This window comes from Ranitomeya variabilis, chromosome 3 (genome assembly GCF_051348905.1).
Source record: "Ranitomeya variabilis isolate aRanVar5 chromosome 3, aRanVar5.hap1, whole genome shotgun sequence".
Taxonomy (NCBI): domain Eukaryota; kingdom Metazoa; phylum Chordata; class Amphibia; order Anura; family Dendrobatidae; genus Ranitomeya; species Ranitomeya variabilis.
In genome coordinates, this window is record NC_135234.1 from 33,941,406 (window position 1) to 33,966,132 (window position 24,727).

Consider the following 24,727-nt stretch of genomic DNA (forward strand, 5'->3'; position numbering starts at 1 on the left):
AAGATATCCCTCAAAGGGAAAGAAGTAATTCTTCTCGTCTGATAACACGAACAGTTTGAGAGCAGAAAGGAGTACCATGAAAATCAAGGATACTAGGGTGGCACAATCTGTACAAGACAGAATGTTCGGAGGACTGAACATAGAGAAAGTGTTCCCAGTCAACAAACATTTTAAAGCAATAATCATGGAGGAATGGGAAGACACAGAAAAAGACTTGACATCCCCAGAAATTTTAAGGCATGACTGCCGTTTTGACCTGGAGGAAGTTAAGGTTTGGGAAGAGTTCCCAAAGATTGACATTCCCATGGTTAGAGCGGCAAAACATCAATATCATTTGAGGCTTTGTCATGCAGTTTGTAATGCCATGGATAGAAAGGCAGAGGGGTTACTTAGAAGAAGCTGGCAGCCAGTAGCTGCTATTAGGACCAACATAGCCGCCGCCTCTGTAGCGAGGTCCATGTGCCTTTTGGATAGATAACATCCCAGTTAAAGTCCAACACTCCCAGAGAAGTCATTCTAGAATCTTATCCCATGTTAAAAACAGACACCATTCATAGCAGACGCTACAACGGAATGTGTGAGGTTTGTGGCCAGGAGTAACAACTTAACTCCGCAAGATTTGCCATCTGGCTAAAGACGTCACTCTAATATCATTCATTTTGCAGATACCATCCATCCCAGACACAGGATTTATGGGGAATGGGTAAAACTGGAAGGGGGAGTTACCGCCAAAGGGGGCAAGGGTAGAACCACTCAGTTTTCTTCAGGCCCACCAGGGAGACATGACGCCAGAGAAGTTGGAGTAAGGCTTCAATTATTTCTGGTAGATTGGCAGGCCATCACAAAATAATCAGTGGATTCTGTGGACCAAAGGGGAGGGTTACAAAATTGATTAACCCCCTTCTCCCTCCACAATAACGCTAAACCAACCCTCAATCCCCTTCTTCCTCAAAGACTTTGGGGAGGTATCAAGTTATCATGTTCTCTCTTCCCACTACAAAAAGGAAAGGGATCAGGAGCAGAATTCAATCCTTCCAGAGAAAAATAGTCTCGATCAGGTATGCTATGACGTTCCTGTGCACAGAAAAGTCAAGCCCACTCCAGAGACCTTCAAAGAGAAATTGTCAGCCTGGAACAGACATCTGTCAGGGCTAGACAAAAAAATAAACATATCTGCAGACCTAAAATCTTCCCTGGCATGGTGGACGTCCCCAATGAAGCCCCAGGAAGGAGTACCATAGATCCTATCCCTATTAGTTAAGGTTACCACCGATGCAAGCCAAATAGGCTGGGGAGCAGAAGTAGTGTCAATACCTTCAGGGTACATAGTCCTCAGGGGAGCGCAGGAGATCATCTTATTACAAGCAGTATGGGGAAAAACTCCAGAAGTGCCAGAATGCTTTCAGAGGTCACCATGTGAAGATCTTTTTGGGCAACATCACAACCGTCTCCTTTTCTAGGACATAGGGTGAAGTCCGAACGGTCAGTTTCTGAAAGCTCTAGTGGGATGAATAGATCAATGAGCAGACAAGACAATGCTTTCAATTTCTGCGGTGCACCTAAAGGGCTGCAAAAACAAAGTAGCAGTTTTTCTCAGCCATGAGGACAGTTTGGTCTTCAGAAAGAACTGATCTCGAAAGTGTTCAGTTAACTAACTCTGTGATGGGGTACCCCACTCATAGATCTCTTCGTAACCTGGCTTTTAACCTCTTTTGCTTCCTGTCCCTAGAGGACGAGAAGGACTACCTCCTGTCATGCTGCCATGATGGACTCCTGGAAATGGGAATTGGTGCTACCGGTAATTAGTTTTTTTTTTTTTCCTAAGTTGCCTCTGAATGTAGTTGCGATGGCTAGTCAAGCATATGTTAATACCAAATGAATATTCATCCCTTCCCCCACCCATTATCCTGTCCAACCTCTCTGCCGGGATCAGTTATTCAGTTAGACTGCCGTATGCCTGAGGATTGCATCGAGGCTTGTGATGCGATCCTTGGGTGAGTAATATGGAAGGGGAGTAGGTAAAATCCAGTCATGTAGCAGGACTGTTGTTCGGCACAGTGAGCTGACTTATAGCTGTTATGAGGCCAGATGGGAGTGTAGAGTTGAGACCAGATCTGTGCCAAGCAAAGGCCAGAAAGAAGACCTAATCCGAGTGAGAAGAGCCAGAGCGGAGAAGAAAATCCAGCCACATCGGAAGGATGTTTGTGTCATTACTTACAGCACAGACACATGGTAGAGTGGGAATCGAGGTCGTGCTTCAGGTAACAAAGCTGGCCAGTGTGACTAGCATACCGTATACCAAGTAACTTGCCTATCTTGGACTTGCGACCTGGCGGGTAGTAATGTTGACCCCCGTTAGCGTCTCAGTGATGATTTGAGCCGTCTAGAGGAAAGACTACAATGACGGGCCCAGTAGTGAGTATCCGTTGGGTTGGAGCTTTAGGACAAGAAAAGACTTGTGTCAACTGTAAACATAAAGAACTTTGTGTATAATTTCATTAGATATCCTATTTAATTGTATTACTGTGTTCTGATTGAGCCCTATTTTACTGTACGGTCATTGTTCAAATGCCCTGTCTGCCACCATCTAAAACCTGGCCCTGTCTACATTGTAAGAGGCTACATAATCAAGTGAGATTGCAACTTTACCACTTTCTTTGCAATCTGTAATTTTATTTGTGTAAAAGCAAAAATACCTGGCCTAACTATCTTATTTTGCAGAGTGTTGACAGTGCTGTTGTTGACAGTGGGATTGGAACCAGCTGGGGGGACTTTGATTCAAGTTACAATGTGGTAAGTCCCATACACAGACCCCACTCCACGTAGATTCTCTTCCATAGGCCTCCTCAGCTGAGACTTTGTTCTCTTTGCAGAGTGGCATGGACTCGGGACTGTGGGTAGGCTCTCCGAAAGGAACAGCTGCAATAGCTGGCCAGATACTGGAGGTATGTCATGGGATATTGACCTATGTTCATTGATTTTTGGAGCCCATCGAGAATGGAGAAGTGGTCACACATGTCTGTTCACTTGTATGATTGTTCAAAAACTTTCTGCACTTGTGCTCAGCAATTCTTGAAATACTCGTACAAATAAAGAGGGCTACACATTTGTGGCCACCTCACAATTTGTATAGGTGCACGGCTCTGTTTTAAGAAAGATGTCTCACCACTAGGATATTCCAAAGCAAGGTAGGAATAACCCTTTAACGATTGTCTAACATCTTTAACCTTTCCTTTATAGGATAAAGCCATTTTGCGAGTTATGGATAAAGCTCCCTACATCCCACCCACCAACCTGGAATTCTTAGGTTCTCCCATGCAAAGAGGATATATGTGTGCACAAAGACTCAAAGGTCCGGAAATGGGTATAATGTCCCCTAAACCGTATAGACAGCGCTTCATTAGGCAGGTAAACCACCATAAGGATACTTCTCAATTAGACAAGGCAGATCACAAAAAAACAGAATGGTTTCCTTTGTTTGGTTTGTACTGGATAATGGACGGATGATTGATCTACCCATTACAGGAGATGCTGGTAATGGTTTACATGTTCTTCAAAGAATACTGGACCCATAGCCATGCACCACACACACTTCTGGTTAATGGAGTGGATGTTGGTGACATGTGAAATTTCCATGTGCCAGTAGCTATTCTGCCACTTTCCATTGGAAATTATGTATAGCTCGGTGTCCACACGGTCCTCTGCAATCATATCCTGTAATATTTATCAAAGAAAATGCATCTGTCTAGCCCTGCCTTTTAAAGAGGGTTTTCACTTGGTGGACCCCAAACTGCAGACATGTAGAATTAAATATAAATAAATTAATAATAATAATCTGCAGCGGTGATGAGAGCGGTCGACATGACTTTTAAAACAGATTGGAACAGTGGTGTAGTGCCAGATCCAGGGAGAGTCGACTAACATCTGATTTTGTCAATTTTTGAAACTATAGTTACTTGGGGCACAGTTATTTATTTTTTTAAATTGTAATAGAATTCTAGCACCGCTGTCACTCAGTGACTTAAGTACACAGTGACTTATGTATTAAGGACTTAACATAAAGCTTTTCTTTTATTAAGCAATCTCCACTGATGCCTCGCACGATGCGTCCTTCTTTCCCATTTACACCGCCAAGGAGACCTCCACCACATTTTACTACAAATCAGGTAACTTGTATTTTTTTTTCCACTATTTCACATAAATAATCTTGTTGACCATTCCCTGTTTGGCCATAGTGCCCTCATGCATTTTTGTTAATGTATAATGTGTTTTTTTTGTTTTTTTTTAGTCTCCAGGTTTCATGTCCCCGACTCCCTTCAGGCCTATGTCCCCTAACATCAGCACCCCTGTAAGACCAATGACCCCAAAGATGGTCAGGATGCACTTTGGTCCTATGTCTCCCAGTCCTAGTATCTCGCCTTTCTTTAGCCCAATGGCTAACACTCTGCAGAGGTTTAAGTAAGTATAGGTTTAAAGACTGTTTGTTTGTATTTCTGATTTTTTTTTTTTAATGGTAATGGCTACTATAACATTATATATGAGTGATATTAGTCAGTTTTCTGTAGCTAATATTGTAAGAAGTTGACCGGTGTGCAAAATCTCAAGTACATCTCACTTCAGCCTGACTTCCTTGCCTCCTGCTTGTAAGTTGACTAGGAGAAACCTATTGCTAACAGACATTGAAACTGAATTTAAAAAGGCTGTTGGCATATGACTGTTAAAACAAAGTATAGGCACTTTGTGCACCAAGGATGTGTCTAAATATTTAAGCGCACCTTCCCACCTCCTTGTTTTCCATCTCGGGCTCTATGAAGCCAGAGCTGTCCAATCAAAGAAATGGTGAGGGTGGCGATAGAGAGAAAACAAGTAGTTGGGAAGTTGCACTTAAATGTTTGAGGAGCCAGGTCCAGCAGTTACATTCCCAGCTATCGCATGGCAGACTTCGAACAATCCCTCTAAGCATGTGTATTCTGTTTACTTTGCAGAGTCCCAGGACATGTAACGCAGCTCCATCCTCAACACCGCCGCATCCTTAGCCAGAGACAACGTCCACAGAGGTAATGCTGAACTTCGACTTTATAGTCCAAAAAACAACAAATGTTTTCGGAGATTTCTACCAGGACATCGTCTACATTTTGTCCACAAGAGTGTGCACACAAACTCTGAAACTCACTAAGGCATTACCTCGTTCAATGTGTGCAACCTCTTATGGTCAGAGCGTCACAATAAAATTATAAAGGGTCTTGTCCTCCTGAAAGATTTATGCATTTTTTTTTTTATTTTTTAACTGCTTATACAGCGCCATTTAACTAGACAGTGCTCCACAGACCGAACAGCTGTCCCCATTAGGGCTCACAATCTAAATTCCCTATCAGTATGTCTTTGGAGAGTGGGAGGAAACCATAAAAAATCCACGCAAACATGAGAACATACAAACATCTTGAAGATGTTGTATTTGGTGAAAACTGGAGTCAAGCTTGTCTGTATGGCTCTTTCCACCAATCTGTCTTTCTAGCGTCCATTCAGATAGTGATTTCTTGTATGCAAAAAACGGTTTTAGAAGATTATCATCAGTTGTTCGTTTTCATCATCGGTATGTCATCAGTCTTTTTCTTTGCATGGGGAAAAAAATGGTTTCTTAAGCTTCTTATATCAGTCAGTGGAAAAACTGACAGCTTATGGATAATTTCCGATTATTTTATTTTTTTTTGTGCGGACCACTTGGTCTACAACAATAAAGGCTTGTCAACAAACCCGTAGACTATAACTGATACAAATCCTATCCATGAAAAAACAGACGTCTAATTGTCTCCAGAGGCGCAACTCCATTTGCCTGTCTTGCCCAGCTCTTCCTGGAGCTGCCTCTAAAATTACTGTTGGCCCTTTTAATTTATTTTTTTTTTTTTGGCTCAGTCCGTGTCTGTTCTGGACACTTGGACACAGATGGCATGCCAGGTAAGGCCAACACCTTCAAGCAGCATCTGTCACACCTGCTCTTGTCACAGAATGTTGGCTAAAAGCAAAATGGACAAAAATCTAACTTTTTTTTTTCATAACTTTCTAACATTTCATGCTCTAGGGTGGTTTTACATGTGGAGTAACTGTCACAAATCTGGTGTAAATTGCACAAGTACCAAATGCTCACATAAAATTAACCTCCACGACAAATCTGCTTACAAGCCATGCACACTTCGTACCAGTTTGCTGACCTGTGCACAACTGAGTAGTTGCGTGAAAAACTTTTACTCTGTCAACAAGTGGGTACAACTTATTTCCTATTTTATTCTTCAAAAAAACCTCTAACATTTTTATTTTTTATGGTCACCTAGTGCATCCCGCAAGCAGTGGGTCAGTCCCGATCCATATGCGAGCCTCATGTCTCAGAAAGAAAAGGAATGGGTCATCAAGCTGCAGATGATCCAACTGCAAAGTGAAAACCCTCACCTGGATGATTACTACTATCAAGTATGGGTTTTCAGAGCTAGTACTGTTTTCTAAATTTCTGTACAACTTTCACAACTTTTTTCTTTAATATATAAGACCTATTATGAGAAGCTGGAGAGACGACTGGCAGAGGAAGAACTTCTAGGAGATCGCAAGAAGAAAGAGCCACCCAAACTGGTCACTCCATACATTCAGAAAGCTGAAACCTATGAATCTGGTATGTATTTTAAGTGAATTTTGGAAAGCTCTAGAGCAGTGTGTAAACTCGAGGGTTTGGTGTGATATGCAATTGATCTTTAGTTTGTGTTCTACCCTTTGACCACAAAAGATGTTTGAGGCTTTGCATCGTTGTCCATGGTTTCAGCGATGTTCTGGCTGAACTAAGTACCATGAATAAATTAAACCACCTGCCTTAACACTTGCATCAGACAAATTCTGGTGTGATGGGAGTTGGGGGGTGAATTGTACAATAGTCATTATAATGTTAGCGGTTGGAAATCCCACCCATCACCTGTGACACAACTAGGACACCCCAACTGTGACGCCAAATGTTTGTATTTTTGTGCTATACAAATCTACTTTCCCTTCCTCAACTTCTCAGTTGTACATATTGAAGGCTCATTGGGACAAGTTGCAGTTTCCACCTGTTACAGCCCCAGAAGAGCAATTGATGCCATCTCCCATGTCATGCCGGATGAAGTAAGTTAATGCTAGTCTTAAATTTTGATTTTTACGATGTGCGCACGATCTTCTTGAAATCTTGTAAATTAGTTTAAAACGCAAAATGCTGTAAATGATTATGGAAAAAAACTCTTGCACGGTGGTCCCTGAAAATCATAAGTGGTTGGTTACGGAATTTCAGAAAATGTAATACAGGAAAAATTCCCTTAATATGAATTGACTAAAATGGGGTAATAATATAGGATGGTCCTTGGCAACTTCAGTTATATCTTCTAGTTCTTAAATGCTAAAAGCAAAAAAAATAAACCAGTAATTCCTCTTAAACTACTTTCCGCAAACTGTTTCCTAATACAATCAAAACTAAAATATAAAAAAAAACCTGTTTTCAAACACTCTGCTAAACATACCCACTGTAAGATAATGGACTGCAGCAGGAGCTTCCCCCCTGCCTTCTATGCAGTAGAACAAATGATTGCTGAGCCTTGCCCCTTGAATAAGTTCCATCAAGTTTATATAATAATCTAATAAATTAAATAAACCCCAGATGTGCTCTTTACGGTGCTCCTCATAAAAGGGGGCTGTTTATCTAGTTTTCTAAACTCGTACAATACCTTCAGTGCACAAGTGCGGCTCCCCACTCGATGCGGCGCAAGCGCGCAATCTCAGAGCGGATTTGATGGAGGTTGGCACAACCCTGGGAACATCATTCAAATTGCATTGGTGGCAACAACCGCGACGTAACTAAATGAAACGCACCATATGACTAACGAGCAGGTACGATCTAACTGTGTAAATTGCTTTTTGCACAGGATAAAAGCTCCATTTTTAATTAAAAGCGTAAGTGATGCACATTGCATCACTAACAATGGGGCAGTTTAGATTCTAAAAATTACAGGTTCCTGTTAACAATTTTTTTTTCTTAAGTTTTCTTGAAAAATGTATTTAAGGATCAAATTAAAAATGTAGGGTTTACTAATTATTTTCCCATCACTAACAGAATATGAAAGCTCTTGGATACCAGCGCTTGAGAGTCCTCAAACACATTGAAAAGGTTGGCAAGTATTGTGTTCTTCATATTGCATGTAGTATTTAGTTGTTTGTCAATTTTTTATTTTTTTTTAATGCAAAATTTCACTGCACAAAAATTAAAAGGTCTGGCACTGCTCCTACTCACATCCTGTGCAATTCGGTGATAATGGTTTTCAGTACCAAAATTTAGGAGTTAAACTATGCAACGGTTCTCACCATGAAAGTCCAGTAATGACAGTAATTCGTGTGAAATGTGTCACTCACCGCTTTGCATTGATGTTACTTTATTGCAGTTCTATGGACAGATTGTCAGACAGAACGCGAGATGTGCTTCCTCTGAGGCACAAAAGGAAGTGTGATTCTTACAAAACTGTTGTCGGCCATAATGGTCTCTGCAATCATTGTCCGTGGAACCACAATAAAGTAATATTTTAATGCAAAGTGGAGTGCTGTGCCACATTTCTTTTTGTAGAAAAAAAATAAATTTCTATGGAGCTGCTGGGGGAAAAAGCAGAGTGCAGCACTAGGCAGCCCCATAGGGAATGAATGGAGCAGCGATCGAACATGAACCCAATCACTCCATTCTAACTGGGATAAGCGTTCCGTTCTGCCAAACTATTCCAGAGTTCGGACCCACATCGTTCAATTACCACATATATATAATATTTATTTTCACTGTTTCCGGTCACCGCCCTGTAAAATGTCCCCCAGGGGGGTCAGTACACACAGCACCAATCAGGCATCACAATAGGTGGGGTGATCGCAATGTCACCTCACCTGATTGACCCCTTTGGAGCTGATTGGCCAGAAACTATTCAGTCAATCTGCACCAAAGAGGTTAATCTAAAATGATACCTACTATGCAAATCATCTTTTACCTGAGAGCAGGCATGCAGAGCAGTTGAGACCTCCCTGTCTACCTGGGATAATAGTTCATTGGTGGCCAGTGTGACCACCTTCGGCTTCTGCATCCTCCTGTGCTGAGATCTCCTGCGTGACTGCGTATCCCAAGATTGGTCCTTCAAGATGCCGCATAAAGCCTACCCCTGACCACCTTTCCCCACAATATATTTCTTACCCACAATTAAGACACAACAATTAATTCTTTGGATAATTTGGCCACAGCGGTTATTTTATTAACAAAACAAACATAAATAACCATTTATACATTTGTATAAAAACTTGAGGGGAGGGTTCTTGGAGCTAATAAATCTGGCCACCAATAGGCAAAAGCCCAAACCAACTTTTAAAACAAAAACCTTCTTTACCCTCAGCCGTAACCTCCAGCTCGAGGGCACCATGTAACCCGTTTTTTCCGGGCAAACAAAACCCCAAAGCTCCCGGGGTAAACTCCCCGTCCAGAGCCATTAAACCAAAGCCAGATCAGCCCCATAAAACACCAACTCCAAGAACCCCGCCCCCCGCCAACCACGAGCAGCACTGACACCTCATGCTCGCGAGTGCCCCACCACCGCCATAGCTCTCTCAACACCTTCCTGAATAGCCAACATCCACAAGTCCGTACCAATATCGTTCAAATGAACGCCATCCCGCCTCCAAAAATTTCCCACACCAGCCTCCAATTCAAAATGCCGAACTGCCACGCCTCCGTTCCGGGAGACAAAGCTTGCAACGGCCCTGTTCAGCTTCACCCGGGCCCTATTAATCCCTTTAAGGGAACGTACCGCCTTCCACGTTTTCCTAGGCACGATGTCCGACCAAACTGTCACCATTCCTGGAAAGGATACCCACATTCTCAGGAAATCGAAGCGGATATCCCGGATCAACTCTTACCAGCTTAGACCCCAAATCATTCCCACCCAAATGCACCACAACAATGTCCGGGGAATGATCCAAACTAGCAGCGCGGGCAAATTCAGATAGTATGCTGTGCCACAACATGCCCCGAAAACCCAACCAACGAACCAACACCTCATCTCTCTTAAAACCCATTTGCCTAGCATCCGCACGAATCGCACCCCAATGCACAAAAGTGTCCAAATATCCAGGCCAGCAGTGGGGTCCAACCTGTAAAATACAACAATTAATAGCCGCCAAACCAGTAACCAACATCAATGTCGAACATAAGACAGGTAACGATTAGACGCCCACCTGCCAATACGCTTAATAATTTCCGGGCCCAAACCCAAACCGGCAGCCTCAGATGCTGCCCCAATCCGGAACGAGTGTGACCCAAAGGAAAATGGGTCAAGGCCTAACGACGTCAGCCCTTTTCTCAATACCGCCGTGAACTGAAACCGCGACAAAAACTCACCTTGTCGGTGCCGCAAAAGTGGGCCAGACCTGCCAGGCCATAATCTCCAATAATCCTCCAAACACCGATGAGGGCACATCAAACCCCCAACCACCTTCCCTAAAACCACACGTTTCCCTTTACCCAACTGATCGGTCTTTGACCGCCTAATCCAAAAGGCGATTCCACCAACCCAAAATTCCACATCCTCTGCTAACAAACCCCCTGCTTTAAGCCGATTAGGGGACACCAACTATCCAAGTCTCAACGCCCCGAAAAAGGCCAATGAAAACGCCAACCGAAACAAGACAGCCTCGAAATGAGAACTACAAATACCCCCAAGGCCTCCCCCAAACGTTCCAACGTCCCAAAAGAAATGGGCCGCCGCGCATCGCAAGTTGACAAACCCCTCCGAAAACCTTTTAACGCCTGCCGAATCAAGAAATCCTTAGTAACATCCACGGAACCCTGAAGCTTGAAACCAAACCAGCTATAAACTTATTCAGCCGCGACACTAACCAACCCCATTCCTCCGCCGACCCAATCAAAAACAAAATCGCCATCACCTTATCACCATCCGAATGAACCGAACCCAACTGCTCCAACCACCCCTCCCACATATGCCATGATGATTCGTAACCTGACCACGTCCTTCCCGACACCGAGGCCTATATCAACCGACCTCCACGTCCGCAACAATCCGCCACAAATGAGAAGGGCATGGTGTTCCTGCATCCTCCGCTTCTGGAACCAACTCCCGAAAACGCTCCCACTGCAAACGAGACAAAGCATCGGCTATAGAGTTTTGAACGCCGGGAACATGCACGGCCGAAATCCAAGTATTTAACTCCAAGCACCGCAACACTAACTCCCGAACCAATCTGATTACTGGGGGAGAGGAAGATGAAAGACTATTAATCACCGCCACCACGCTCAAATTATCGCAATGAAAACGTACCCGCCTATCCTGAAACGAACGACCCCAAATGAACACCGAAACCACAATTGGAAAAAGCTCAAGCAATGTCAAATTTTGTCAAACCAGTTTCACACCACCAATCAGGCCATTGGCCAACACTCCATTTGCCAGCACAATAGGCCCCATAGCCAACACTGCCAGCTGCGTCCGTAAAAATGTCGCAATCAAAATCATTCACATCCTCCTGTTGAATCAAAGCCCGGCCATTATAATTATCCAAGAAATGCCGCCAGACGACTAAATCTTCCCTATGCTCTTTATTCAATCGTATAAAATGATGTGCGGACCGCACACCCGCAGTCGCCCTGGACAATCTTCTGCAAAATATTCTGCCCATAGGCATAATACGGCACGCAAAATTCAACCGCCCCAACAGCGACTGCAATTCTTTTAACGTAACCTTGCGCAATTTTTCACATCTCAGCACCTCCTGACGTAACGCCAGCAACTTCTCCTCAGGTAACCTGCACTCCATCCGCTCCAAATCTGAGGATACCCAGAAAACTCAAAGCCGTGCAAGGTCCCTCCGTTTTTTCCCGCGCCAAAGGCACACCAAACTGACCCGCCACCCATTCCATGCTAGCCAACAAATTTCCGCAAAACAAAGAATCCGGGGGGCCAACAAACAAAAAATCATCCAAATAATGGATGACAGACGGAATTTAGGAAACATCCCGAACAACCCACTCAATAAAAGTACTAAGACTCCAACAACGAACATGAAATCGAACAACCCATAGGCAAACGCCTATCCAAATAAAAAATCCCGTTCCAAAAACAGCCTAACAACGGGATACTATCGGGGTGAACCGGAAGCAATCGGAAAGCCGACTCGACGTCCGTCTTGGCCATTAAGACACCAGCTCCATACCTACGCACCCATTGTACCGCAACATCGAAAGAAGTATATACCACCGAACAAAGCTCCTCAGCTATGCTGTCATTAACTGACTGGCCCTTCGGATACGACGGATGCTGAATCAGGCGGAACTTGTTAGGCTCCTTTTTAGGGACAACCCCCAGAGGTGAAACAACCACCCCTTCCATTGGTAACACGCTAAATGGCCCCGCCATACGCCCCAACTCCACCTCCTTCAACAATTTAGCCGTAACTACGTCCGCCTGTAAATTGGCCGACCTCAAATTTTTTTTTAAAACGAGATAGCATGAGCCGGATGAGGAATCCAAAAACCCTCAGAAAATCCGTCCCATAGTAACCTCGCCTTTTCCCGATCTGGATACCTACTTGGATAAGGGGCATTCCTTTGAACCTTCACTAGTGTCGCCCCCTTGACCGCCTCCCACTGCTGGTTTACCCCTTGCTTTTTTAAAACATTTTGCCGCTCCATGCGAGGCCCCGCTGCAGTGAGAACAGACATGCTTGAACTTGCATGTACTGCCATATTTGCATTGGCCGTCATTAAACTGCCAACACGTCCCTGTTTTGTCCTTAGCCCCTTGTGACACCTGTCCCCCAGCTCCCTGTCTGGACTGCTGACCAGTTCCCCTGTCCCCCCCATGAAAGGACTGCCCAAACCGCGTTGGAGCCATAACTTTCAACCACAACCCTGTCTTTTTGCTCCCATTTTATCTCGGGCCTGACTGCCTTCCTTTGCCGAAACTGCTCATCGTACCGAAGCCACGCCTGGCCCCCGTACGCTCTATATGCCTCCCCTATAGCATCCTGGTAGCAAAACAGGCCCAAACAGTTCTCAGGAAACTTTTCCCCAATAACACTCGCCAAGATTGAAAACGCCTGCTGCCAATTCACAAAAGTCTGCGGTATTAAGCGCCAGCGCCTCTTTTCTTCCTCCTCCTTTTTACTATCCTCCTTCTTACCCTTATCTAGATTAAACTTCTCCAAAGGCAAGAGGGAGAAAATCTCCACATATTAATTTTTTTCCTTTATTTCTTTAAGTGAGCCCCTAACGGCCCCTCAAAACACACGTAAACCTCTCCCTTAGCTCTATCATCCAATTTAATCATATCCCCTTTTTCCTTTTCCGTTTGAACCGACACTGACACCCCTGCCGCCGACACTTGCTCAATGCCATTTGCTCTACCAGATCCCACTACCACCCTGGCCGGACCCCGGCAACCCCGCACTTACCGGAGACGACCTCGCACTATCAGGGCCCCCCCCATCCAATCTCCTCAAAATCTGAGACATACCCTCCAAAAGCTCCCTGACCCCCGGAACACCAACAGAGCTAGCCACCCCTCTCCCCTGCCAAATTGACCCCCCCCATACAAGCTATCCCCAGACCGTATTCCACTATACATCACCGCAAAAGAATCAGCCTCATACTCACGAAGCTGCGCAGGTGCTTTGTCCCCGCCAGCCGTGCGATCACCGAAGTCGCGTGTGTCACTCCCGGATCCGGAATCCTCCGCACTGCTGTGTTGCTCCTGGCCCGCGCCCCTGGCCTCCTCGTCACCAGGGGGGACCGGAGCAGACGTAACGGACCTCTCCCTCGACCTTCTGGGCGACCTGGACCTGGCGGCTGCCAACCCGTCTCCATGCCTGTCTTCTAGCTGGGCCCTGCCACGAGCCCCAGCATCTGCCGAACTGCGGCCCCTCCGGACTGGGCCAGGCTGGGGGGCTGAAGTACGCCTGCCCGTCGCCCTGCCTCTTGAAACGCCGCCCCTGCCAGGCACCTGGGGTGGGTCAGACCCCATGCTACCCGCCGCCGGACCGCTGCCTTCATTCCTGCCGGCCCTCCGCGCCACCGCTGTTCCTTGAGGGCTCCTCGTCGTCGACGTCGCAGGTGCCGGCGCAGCCGTCCTTGCTGCTCCGTGCCGGGTACCGCTCCTGCTCACCGCCGCCATACTCTGCCCTTGAACCGGAACTACTCCGGCTACTTCTGGTGCAGCCTGCGCCTCACTTCGGGCCTGCACCGCTGATGCTCCGGATCGCCGGCCGGAGGATTCCTGCCAGAGGGCGGGCCGGGGAGGGTTGGTGGCCCGCGCCCTCCGCAGGGTCCCGAGAGGGGCTCCGTGGCCGGCGTCTGCCGCACGCTCCAAGCTCCGGTGACAAACGCTCCGGGGGACTGGTCCTCCTGGATCTGGTCCCCTGGACACCGGAACCACCCAGAAGAGATGCCAGCTGTTCCTCCAGCCAGCCACCGTGCCTGGACCGCGCCATCTCCCGCAACTGCCTCACCAATGCATCTACAGAGGACATCGTGCGTCTTCTCACTCTGCTGCCTAACCAGGTAATGGCCCCCTTCCCGCACTTTTCCTAAAAGCCCGCCCTACAAGCTACAGGCCACCCCTTTCCTCCTCCCCTTAAACCAATCCCCACTGACCCTGCTTTAATTTTAAACAATGCTCCCCCAGTCCCCTTGGCAACACAGTCATGGGGAGCTTTCGTTTAACTGCGTTCCTACAGCCCCCCCACTATCTGTGCTGGCTGCTGTGACCATCTGTGATCAGCAGCAGCAACTGGTGGATAAGGGCTATCCTCTTTTAGGTAGATAACTTTACACCAGCATTCAGCTCATCAAGACCCTCTGTCAGAGAAACAATAGCATGAGGCACAGTGTGAAGAAATCAGTCCTCCTGAATCCGTTAAATGGGCCTTTGCTGAGAAAGCGGAGCTCAATGCAGCGACAACATGCTGGTGGTCAAGTATAAGGACAAAAGGGATGTCTTTATCTTGACCACCATTCACCATGACCACCCTAGTCAATGTCTGAGGTACCACAACACAAGTCCCAAAGCCAGATTGTATCTTTAATTACAATAAGTACATGGGGGGGGGGGGGGGGGGAGAGAATGAATGTGTAGGTCCTCAAACCTTACAGTGCCATGCGAAAAGCTAAAGTATGGTACAAAACATTGGCTGTGCACATTGTACAGATGGAACTGTACAATGCCTTTGTGCTGTTGCGATCTGAAGGCAATACAGGGAACTTACAAGGCCCTAATGTTCAGTACTCGGGAAGATGAGGGTCCCAGTACTTCTGAAACTGATAGTGCCTGTATTGTCCCAGGTCAACATTTTCCTGGAGAAATTTCACAACCAGCAAAAATCACAATAAACGTTGGAGAGTGCTCCAAGAGAAAAACCTGCCCTGAGAAATCTGGCCTGTGCATTAAGGATTGCTTCAAAGCGTACCACACGTCCACAAATTACTAACATTTGGTTTTACCATGTTGACGACACTCGTATAATCTGATGTACTCCCCACAATTTACACATAACACCACATTATAAATTCATACACCAGTAAAACCAAAAGCATAATTACTACTTTGAAACTATGCCTCAAGATAAATTCCTTGAGGTGTCTAGTTTCCAAAATTGGGTCACTTGTGGGACCAGGGGCTCTCCAAATGCGACATGGTGTCCGTTCTCAATTCCAGCCAATTTTACATTCAAAAAGTCAAATGGTGCTCGAGCCCTGCCGTGCACCCATACAGTGGTTTTCCCCCACATATGGGCTATGGACATATTCAGGAGAAATTGCACAACAACATTTTGAGGTTCATTTTTTGCTTTTACCCTTGTGAAAAAAAAATAAAAAAAATTGGGGCTAAAATTATGTTTGACTAACAATTTAAATGTTCATTTCTTTTCTTTCCATGTTGCTTCAGTTCCTGTGAAGCACACGAAAGGTTTATAGACTTCTTGAACGTGGTTTTGAGCACCTTCAATGGTGCAGTTTTTTTTCCGTCCTATAGGCTCCTCAGTCACTTGAAATATGATGTGGCAAAAAAAATAAAATTGTAAAAATTCGAAATCGCTGGTCACGTTTTAACCTTTATAACTTCATAACAAAAAATTGTTTTCAAAATTGTGCTGATGTAAAGTAGACGTGTGAAATATTATTCATCAACTATTTTGTTACATAACTGATTTAAGGCCATAAGAATTCAAAGTTAGAAAATTGCAAAACGTTCCAATTTTTCACAATTTCCACGTCTTTTTCAAGTCATATCGAAGAAATGTTACCACTATTATGAAGTGCAATAGGTCACGAGAAAACAATCTCGGAATCCCTAGGATCTGTTGAAGCGTTAGTTATAACCTCAAAGTGACACTGGTGAAAAGTGGAAAAAAAATGGCCTGGTCAGGATGGTGAAAACATGCTTTGGGGAGAAAAGGGAACCTCCCACCCCGCCTCTTTCCTCCAGCGTGATACGACTTGTCTGCACGGCAGCGTCAGTGATCACAAGCTGCAGACGAGTCGTATAACGCTGGAGGAAAGAGGTGGAAGAGATGGGGACAGCTGCAGATACTACCTGCGCATGCACCAGATTCCCAGCCTCACAGTGGGAATACATCATAACACACTGCGGGGTGGGATCACTAAATCAGCTGATGGGACTTGCAGGGCAGCGGTCACAGCGCATGACAGAAAAATGAGCGAGCACAGCGTAGGCGCCGGGTATGTGCATACAAACAGAGGAGGTGGTGCCCGGCGCACTGAGGGGCTGGGAAGCGGCTGAGTCCAGGGGAATAAACGTGCCCCCCGGACAGAATACAGGTATGGCGCCAAAATTATAAAACTTAATATTACGGCGTTAGTAGGGAGCAAAAAATGAAGAGCCACCTTCACAGAATGCAGCCTTAGTGCTGCAGAAGGTGGCTCTTTTACTTAAAAACGCCCGGGGGAGTGACAGGTTCCCTTTAAACTTCTTTTGTGTTTGAGTCTTAAGTTTGGCCCATGGTAGAAAACTGTAGGAGACTGCCTGTAGAGTTGGGTTATCCTGTGACCATAAATGATTCCTGGTATGTTACCATTTTTTTACTTGTCTTTCAGCTTTTTGTGCAGTTGCTGGAAGTTGAGGAGATGGAGAGAAAAATGCCTCATATTCCTGAAGACCAACATATGAGATTTCAGCAGAAACAAAGCTACAAAGTGCAGAAGATCTATGAGGCATTGAAGATCGGAGCCTGCTGCTGTGAGGAGTATGTGAGACCTTACACTTGTAGAATTGATATTTGAGGTGTCCAGGAGAACATGGGAAATACACAAAGTCCCTCCCAAAAAACGGGTTGTCGTAAAGTTGTGACTTTTTTTTTTTTTTCCCTAACCACTCTGGCCTCTCTAGTAGTGTGGGGGGAAAAAAGTGCAGTTTTCATATTCCCCCAGCAGCATATGTAATAATGCAGCGCAACATGCATCCACAGCCGCACCAAACAAATACCACAATTTAGAGGAATTGTGCCCTTCAACACTGCCACCAGCATCCTTACCCCACAGCAGGCAGCAGAGATTGAATTGTGCTTATTTTAGGAAAAAGTGGTGATGCAAGAGTGGGAGTTTATTTTCTTTTTTTTTTATGCTGCCAAGGGCCATTTGGATATACCTCTTCTGGTGCCGTCCTCGAGGAGAGGCCTCTTCTGGTGCCGTCCTCGAGGAGAGGCCTCTTCTGGTGCCGTCCTCGAGGAGAGGCCTCTTCTGGTGCCGTCCTCGAGGAGAGGCCTCTTCTGGTGCCGTCCTCGAGGAGAGGCCTCTTCTGGTGCCGTCCTCGAGGAGAGGCCTCTTCCGGTGCCGTCCTCGAGGAGAGGCCTCTTCCGGTGCCGTCCTCGAGGAGAGGCCTCTTCCGGTGCCGTCCTCGAGGAGAGGCCTCTTCCGGTGCCGTCCTCGAGGAGAGGCCTCTTCCGGTGCCGTCCTCGAGGAGAGGCCTCTTCCGGTGCCGTCCTCGAGGAGAGGCCTCTTCCGGTGCCGTCCTCGAGGAGAGGCCTCTTCCGGTGCCGTCCTCGAGGAGAGGCCTCTTCCGGTGCCGTCCTCGAGGAGAGGCCTCTTCCGGTGCCGTCCTCGAGGAGAGGCCTCTTCCGGTGCCGTCCTCTTACTGGCTGGATGTAGGTTAGCAGGAATAACCATGCCACCTGTGCAAAAGAGGATACAAAGGAACACACATCATGGAGTGTAACCACCAGCACTGGATAAATGAGGTAGACGTTGTGAAGGGAAAAAAACACAACAAAAAAAGTTGAGGGTACATATCCCCTTTATATATTTTGGTTCTTGCTTTTTCTTATCATTCCAGCCAAAAAAGTTTATGGCTTGCCTGATCGAACACAAATGGATACGTGTGAAACAGATAAAAATGCCATGAACCTCTTTTGACATGAGAATTTCTTGCGCATGGTAGTGGTTACCTTGCCCTGTTTGTCTGTAATCTTCACATCTTTGCTCATATCCAAACCCTCCTCCACCACTCCAATATGCAGTTCATAGCCTAATCCACATTTCGGATTAATTATCGAGACTGTCCCTCCCTGTAATACATGCTGGATGTGAGGTCTGTGTATACTGGATGTTGCTGTCTTCGTTAGCTCATATATCGGCACAGCTTCTGTCCTGCACTTTTTTCTTGCAAAACAAGACTTAAATAGAAGTGATGCTGTTTGGTGACATGAAGGCTGATTGATCTGTTTATTTTTCTTTAAGGGAGTCTGAAGATGAGTTTTTGCAGCTTCTGTTAGTTGGGAAGGGTAAGAAGTTAACAACTCGGCTCCTTCCTTTTCTGCACAGCGAACAGGCAGTGGAGATACTACTGACGGTGGTTCAGCACTTATCGTTCCTTATTAAAAATGATGCCACAGAAAAGGTAAGTGATATCACAGCTGTCATGTTCTTCATACAAATTGATTGGGGTTTGAAAAACATGGCTGCTTTATATAAAATGCAGCACCATGCCTGTTCATTGGTTGGCTGGTCTTTCCGCTGCGTAGTGGTGAAATATTACACACTTATAAAGAGGTAAGGGCAAACTGCCATGTTTATCTAATCCTAAACATCACTTATAATTTTGTCCTTAGTCACTTTCAGTTCTTTATGGACCGCTTACCTCCATAATTAAGGGGCTTCCATTTACCGAGCTTATCCGAGTAATTCAAGAGCTTACCAGGACCTTGCCGGAGAGCCCGGACTTACCGCTCACTCTGGCGTTTCGGAACCAGGTATTCGTTCATATACCGATCAGACTTGGCTTCAGTTATCTTTTATACAGACCGATGGGAAAACTATAACAAAAAAATCCTTTTATGCCCCTAGTTCAGAATACTACTATTCCAAGACCGGCACAGAGATAAGGGTGTATGTTTAAAGGAGAAGTTGGGGATTAACTAGCACAAACTCCTGACATAATTTTTGGGTTAATTTATATACTGGAAGACCCATGGAGAGTTGTCCCCAACACTGGTTCTTCCATTTTTAATATGGAGATGACTGGTCTGGACCCACTCTATCATTATGACACTAAAGGTTTGGTTTTTTTTTTGTATGCTTTTTTTCCCCATCTATCTTCTCCCCTCCAGGCTGGCAGGCTTGTGCTGCCCATGTAATTTGCGTGGACGCTCTATAATTGACATATTGGTTTGTCGCATCTACCCCCTAGCAAAGTCGACTGTTTGGGGGTGTCAAAAGCTAAATCCAAGGGGTAATTAGATTGCCCCAATAACATGTAATAAGCTTTCAAACTAAGTACCGTATATGATTTAAAGGGAGCATTTCAGTACAAAAACAATCAAAAAGCTGCCTATCTAATCAAGACAATAGTGCTGTGATTATAGTACCGTGATGGGCAAAAAAAGCTACAAAAATGTATAAATTAAGGTTATTTAAACAATTATCAAAGGAACAGTATACGTTTAAATGGCAGAAGGTTGACTAAAACAATCAATTGGGACCTAGATAAAAAAAAAATTTGATTGTGTAAGATTAAACTATGCTAAAAGACAATAGGACCCCAGAGGATTATTCCCCCAGTCAATATATACAAAAATTCGGTACAATGTTTGTGTTTTTGCTATATGTCCTTGATGGCCAGCTATTTTCTCTAAGTGCCATAAAATGTATAGAAAATGACCCAAATGTGATAAGTAAAAAATATTTTGAGATGAAAATAAGGCAAAAAAAATAGGTGACACCATCATAAATAACCCAAACAAAATATATTGCGTTTATGACATGTTTTGCTTGGGTTATTTTTTGCCCCTATTTATCTTGCAATAAGTGTTTTGGTCAAAAACACACGATGGCCACCACAATTAACTAAAGGAAAAAATAAATAACTGCTATATGTAGCCCATGCATAGTCATAAATGCAATGAGTATTATCGTAAATAACACAAAAGTCACAACCAAATAGTGCATGAAGGCTATAAGCTGGTCATTGCCGGTAGACCTAGTGAGGTGGGTAGTAATGAACACCGGGGAGTGATACAAGGAGAAAGCGCACAAATACATCGACGCGCGTTTCACCACACTGGCCACACTGTCTATGGGTACCGGCCATGGTTGATATTTGTATTATCAGTTTATTTAAAAGAATAAATTGATGTTCCAAAGTTCTCATCCAGCCCGACTTGCATATGGCTTTTACACCAAACTTTGTGTCTGGCCTGGCATATTATAATCTTTTTTTTTTGTGGCAATTTTTATTGGTACACAGCAGTAACAGTACCTTGTGGGGTGGGGGAGCGGACTTAATAAAAACAGTGTCTATATTTAGTTGCATGTGTGTTGTATTCAGTTTGGGATCTCGCTCTTGTATGCGTTGCTGAGCCATGGGGAGAGCCTGCTGTCATCAGATACCCCGATGGAGCCCTGCATTGGAGACTTTGAAATATGGTAAATATTCTGACTTAGACCACTTCACAAGAAATTGAGTCCAGACCTACAACACTTATTCCGAGGGTAAAGACTGGCTCAACTGAAACTCTCGGAGAACAGTCAACGAAGCGGCAGATGTCCTCAGCTGTGCACTCATTGGGGGGTCCTTACACCCAAACCACAGTAAATTATAACCTCTCATACATAGTCTTCGGAAAGTTGAGATACTTTTAAATAGCCCTGAATAAGTCCTTAAATTTTGTGTTGACAGCAGACTTCATGCCACCGGCTTCCCGCAGATTGACCCGCCAGCTCCCTACTGTCAATCTGCATGACACTTAGTCGCGCCCCATGAACATGAGCTGCTTTTTTAACGTGGAGCAGTGACTGTTCTGACTGGGCTATGGGTAGAACATGCAGGTAGTTGCCTTTTAGCAACTACCTACCTGCCTGGTTTTAGGTTTTTAGGCACATAGTATAAAAAAAAAAAAATACCTCGACAATTCCTCTCATGCTATTAAAAATAAAATCTGAACATAGAGCAATTTAGGACGACTTTGTCTGAGACCCTACCCCCCCCATATGTGATCATGTAATGGCAAAAATGCTTTGTGCTGGCATTGCCTTTTTAGAGGGGTATATGGAAAATGGTTGTCCAAATGGGTCAACCACTAATTGTTCTTATACCAATCTAATAAGATTGTTTCTTCCTTTCCAGGACGGACACAGTGTTCCTAGTTGCAAGAGAACTCTCCCATGTCTCCAAATCATCCATGGTGGAACCTCTCTTCTTGCCTAGTAATCTGCTATCCTTGTTCTGCCGCTACCTGGACAAGCAGACGATCCATAAACTTGAGGACAAAATGGAGTAAGTTGACAAGCCCGGACAAGCTTTAGTTCCATTGAGCACCCCATCTCCCTTTGTGGAAGGGGGAAAATAATTGTTAGAGCAGAAATGGTATAACCAACAAAACCAGTTATTTACAGGGGAGTATATGACTAAACCAACTGAAAAAAGACCAAATCCTACCCCTAAAATCATCAATCTTTATTAATAATTACGTATAATACCAAAAATATATATAATGTGAGATAAAAAGTACATCCCTCTAGGGAACCCTCCAAGGATAGGGATAAAGTTAATTTCAAAAGGTACCCTCTATGGAGTTTTTATAATGCCAGAAAAACCAGATAGAAAAACCAAGCAGAAAAAATGAAAAAAATATTTAAAGCAATAATAAAAAATTATCAAAATATGAAATAATCAAAAAAACCAAAAATAAGGCTAATACCTTTCTGGATACACAATGCCTCAACTAGCCCTAATTGGCCCTGGAATCTGTTATCCTTCCTGACAGCGGAGGTTGGCACCCTGTATGCGATATGGCGCCCCCACTCAATGACGGCTGTCCCTCCTATCCCTGGGTTATCCCTAATAAACTAATAATCACAGACAAAAGACATATAAATATGGATCAAGTTAGATCCATCAAGACACAATGTAAAAACACAATGAATATCCCTCTATATATGTTCCTTGCTATGCACTCCCACCACTATAATAGCTCTGGAGACTGAAGCCTATAGTGTACACCATGGGCTATAGATTGGTGTCACCATCTAATAATGTGCCTTTTTGCTAAATTAACTCAAGGCTGCCTTTCTGGGTGATATAGGTAGATATATAAGTTGTATTGATACTGATTTTTCTACCCATATATTCTATCTCCATAGATATATGACTACAATAGTCTAGATCCCCTTAGTAGGCCAAACAATGTGTACGTATATCTCCATATGGGCAGAGGAACATAAATAAATAAAGTGCTTCATACATGGCACACACTGATTCATATGTCATAAATATATAGCTCATAATCATCACTTAGCTCATAATTCCTGGGTGTTCCCTTCAGGCAGCCATGCAAATGCATCGGCTCATTACTGTCCCAACGCGTTTCTACCCCGTCATTCAAGGGGGTTCATCAGGGGACCTACAGATTAGCAGTCCTTAATAGGTCATAGAGCTATAGACAGACATGTTAGTTCTGTCTGGCAAAAGTCTGTGCTCAGCGCTATGTAATCCACTCATTTTTATAGGATGGGATGGTGTAATCTCCACCCACCTTCATTAGGCTTGGCGTCCCGTCTATTCAAGCTCCATTACACACGTGCTGTGCTATTTCCGGGTCTGACGCTGCCCTATGTGATGATGTAACACGTCATGTATGGAACGCATCTGCGCTCCACCTATTGCGCAGCCGCGAGATCGCTGCCCTTTATGATGATGACACATCATGTGTGGAACGCATCTGCGTTCCACCTAGTGTGCAGCCGCAGAGTCATCTTCTGTTAAACGACATCAAATGCCCAACTGACTCATCTCTCACTCTGGTCTACTGCGCAGATGCGCACCAAATATCAACCATATATAACTGACCACTTTCAATGGCCACCACTGTCTAATAACGATGGCTAACTAAATATAAGAGTGGATATACCCGCACTATCAGATCTTGGGAGCTTTATCAAATACATATATTAACTTATAATTATTCTTGCCCATACATTAGCCTATACAATCTAATGCACTCCCAATAAATCATGGATGTACATATCCAGGGGTACTCCTACCCTCTGGAATCAATGACCACCTACTCATAGGTAACTGGCTATATTGTTTTCTCGCATAGGTAATATATCAACACCAAGCATAGTTAAATGAAGCTTGAAAAGGTCAATTGCTCATTAAGTCCTTTAGGGTGGACTGTATCCAGCCAGAATATCCACCTTGATTCTCTTTGCAAAATTTTTTTGTCCCAATCTCCTTGACGAACTGAGGGTTCCACTACTTCAATTGTCCTAAACATAATAGATCCCAAATCTCCCCCATGGTGCATATTAACATGACGCGCAATCGGTGTATCTCTCTTATTGCGTATATCGCCGAGATGTTCACCAATACGCACTTTAAACTGCCTTTTGGTTTTGCCGATGTAATTCAATGGGCAGGTACACGTGCATAAATAGATGACACCGACCGTCCTACAATTTGCAAAATGTTTATTGTTGTATGTTCTATTCGTAACTGTACTCGTAAATGTATTGGAGGGTGTTACAAACCGGCAATAGCTACAGTGTCCGCACCTAAAAGCCCCTTTCGATCTATTGTCCAACCATGTCCCCTTTTTTTTTTTTCGGGGGGGGCATAGTGGCTATTAACCAGCTGGTCTTTTATGGATTTCCCTCTCCTGTAAGTCACTGACGGTCTAGGTGTTATCCATTTTGCAATGTCAGTCACTCCTCAGTATGTTCCAGTGCTTTCTAAGTATCTGCATAACCTTGGGGTTTTGGTCATCATATGTGCCTATTAATCTTGTGAGGTTCTCAGAATCCTGTGCTTTTTTCGTCATCAAGAGAGATGTCCTATCAGTACTGAGTGCATTATGGTATGCTCTTCTGATTACTTGTCCTGGATACCCCCGATCTCTAAATCTATTGGTGAGATCTCTCGCCTTGTTACGAAAATCGGCTATCCCTGAACAGTTCCTTCTTAATCGAAGACCCTTTTGTCTGGGTGAAGGATGTACACCTATTCCTAAGAAAGCTTAGATGGAAAAAATTCTCTGCTCATAATGATAGAGATAAATGTCGACAACTGGGTATATCAATTGAGGAACTCCCAGATGTTCTGCTATTAACTGATTTAGCCAGAGAAGGTGAAAGAAATATGGGAGATGGCCCATTCACTAACCTGAAATGTAAGAG

General features: G+C 44.5%; 1 protein-coding gene across 2 annotated transcripts in view; it reads left to right on the top strand.

The window, feature by feature from the left end:
* The window catches only part of PATL2 (PAT1 homolog 2), a 53,711-nt gene that overhangs the window by 18,117 nt on the left and 10,867 nt on the right, over positions 1–24,727 (top strand). For both annotated transcript variants that reach the window (XM_077293926.1, XM_077293927.1), the window contains exons 5-19: positions 2,722–2,793; positions 2,874–2,945; positions 3,241–3,408; positions 4,080–4,166; positions 4,289–4,458; positions 4,986–5,057; positions 6,330–6,465; positions 6,541–6,661; positions 7,046–7,143; positions 8,123–8,176; positions 17,156–17,304; positions 18,794–18,953; positions 19,165–19,305; positions 20,880–20,977; positions 21,678–21,827. In XM_077293926.1, coding sequence (XP_077150041.1) covers positions 2,722–2,793; positions 2,874–2,945; positions 3,241–3,408; positions 4,080–4,166; positions 4,289–4,458; positions 4,986–5,057; positions 6,330–6,465; positions 6,541–6,661; positions 7,046–7,143; positions 8,123–8,176; positions 17,156–17,304; positions 18,794–18,953; positions 19,165–19,305; positions 20,880–20,977; positions 21,678–21,827 — 1,748 coding nt within the window. The remainder of the gene's footprint in view (positions 1–2,721; positions 2,794–2,873; positions 2,946–3,240; positions 3,409–4,079; positions 4,167–4,288; positions 4,459–4,985; positions 5,058–6,329; positions 6,466–6,540; positions 6,662–7,045; positions 7,144–8,122; positions 8,177–17,155; positions 17,305–18,793; positions 18,954–19,164; positions 19,306–20,879; positions 20,978–21,677; positions 21,828–24,727) is intronic.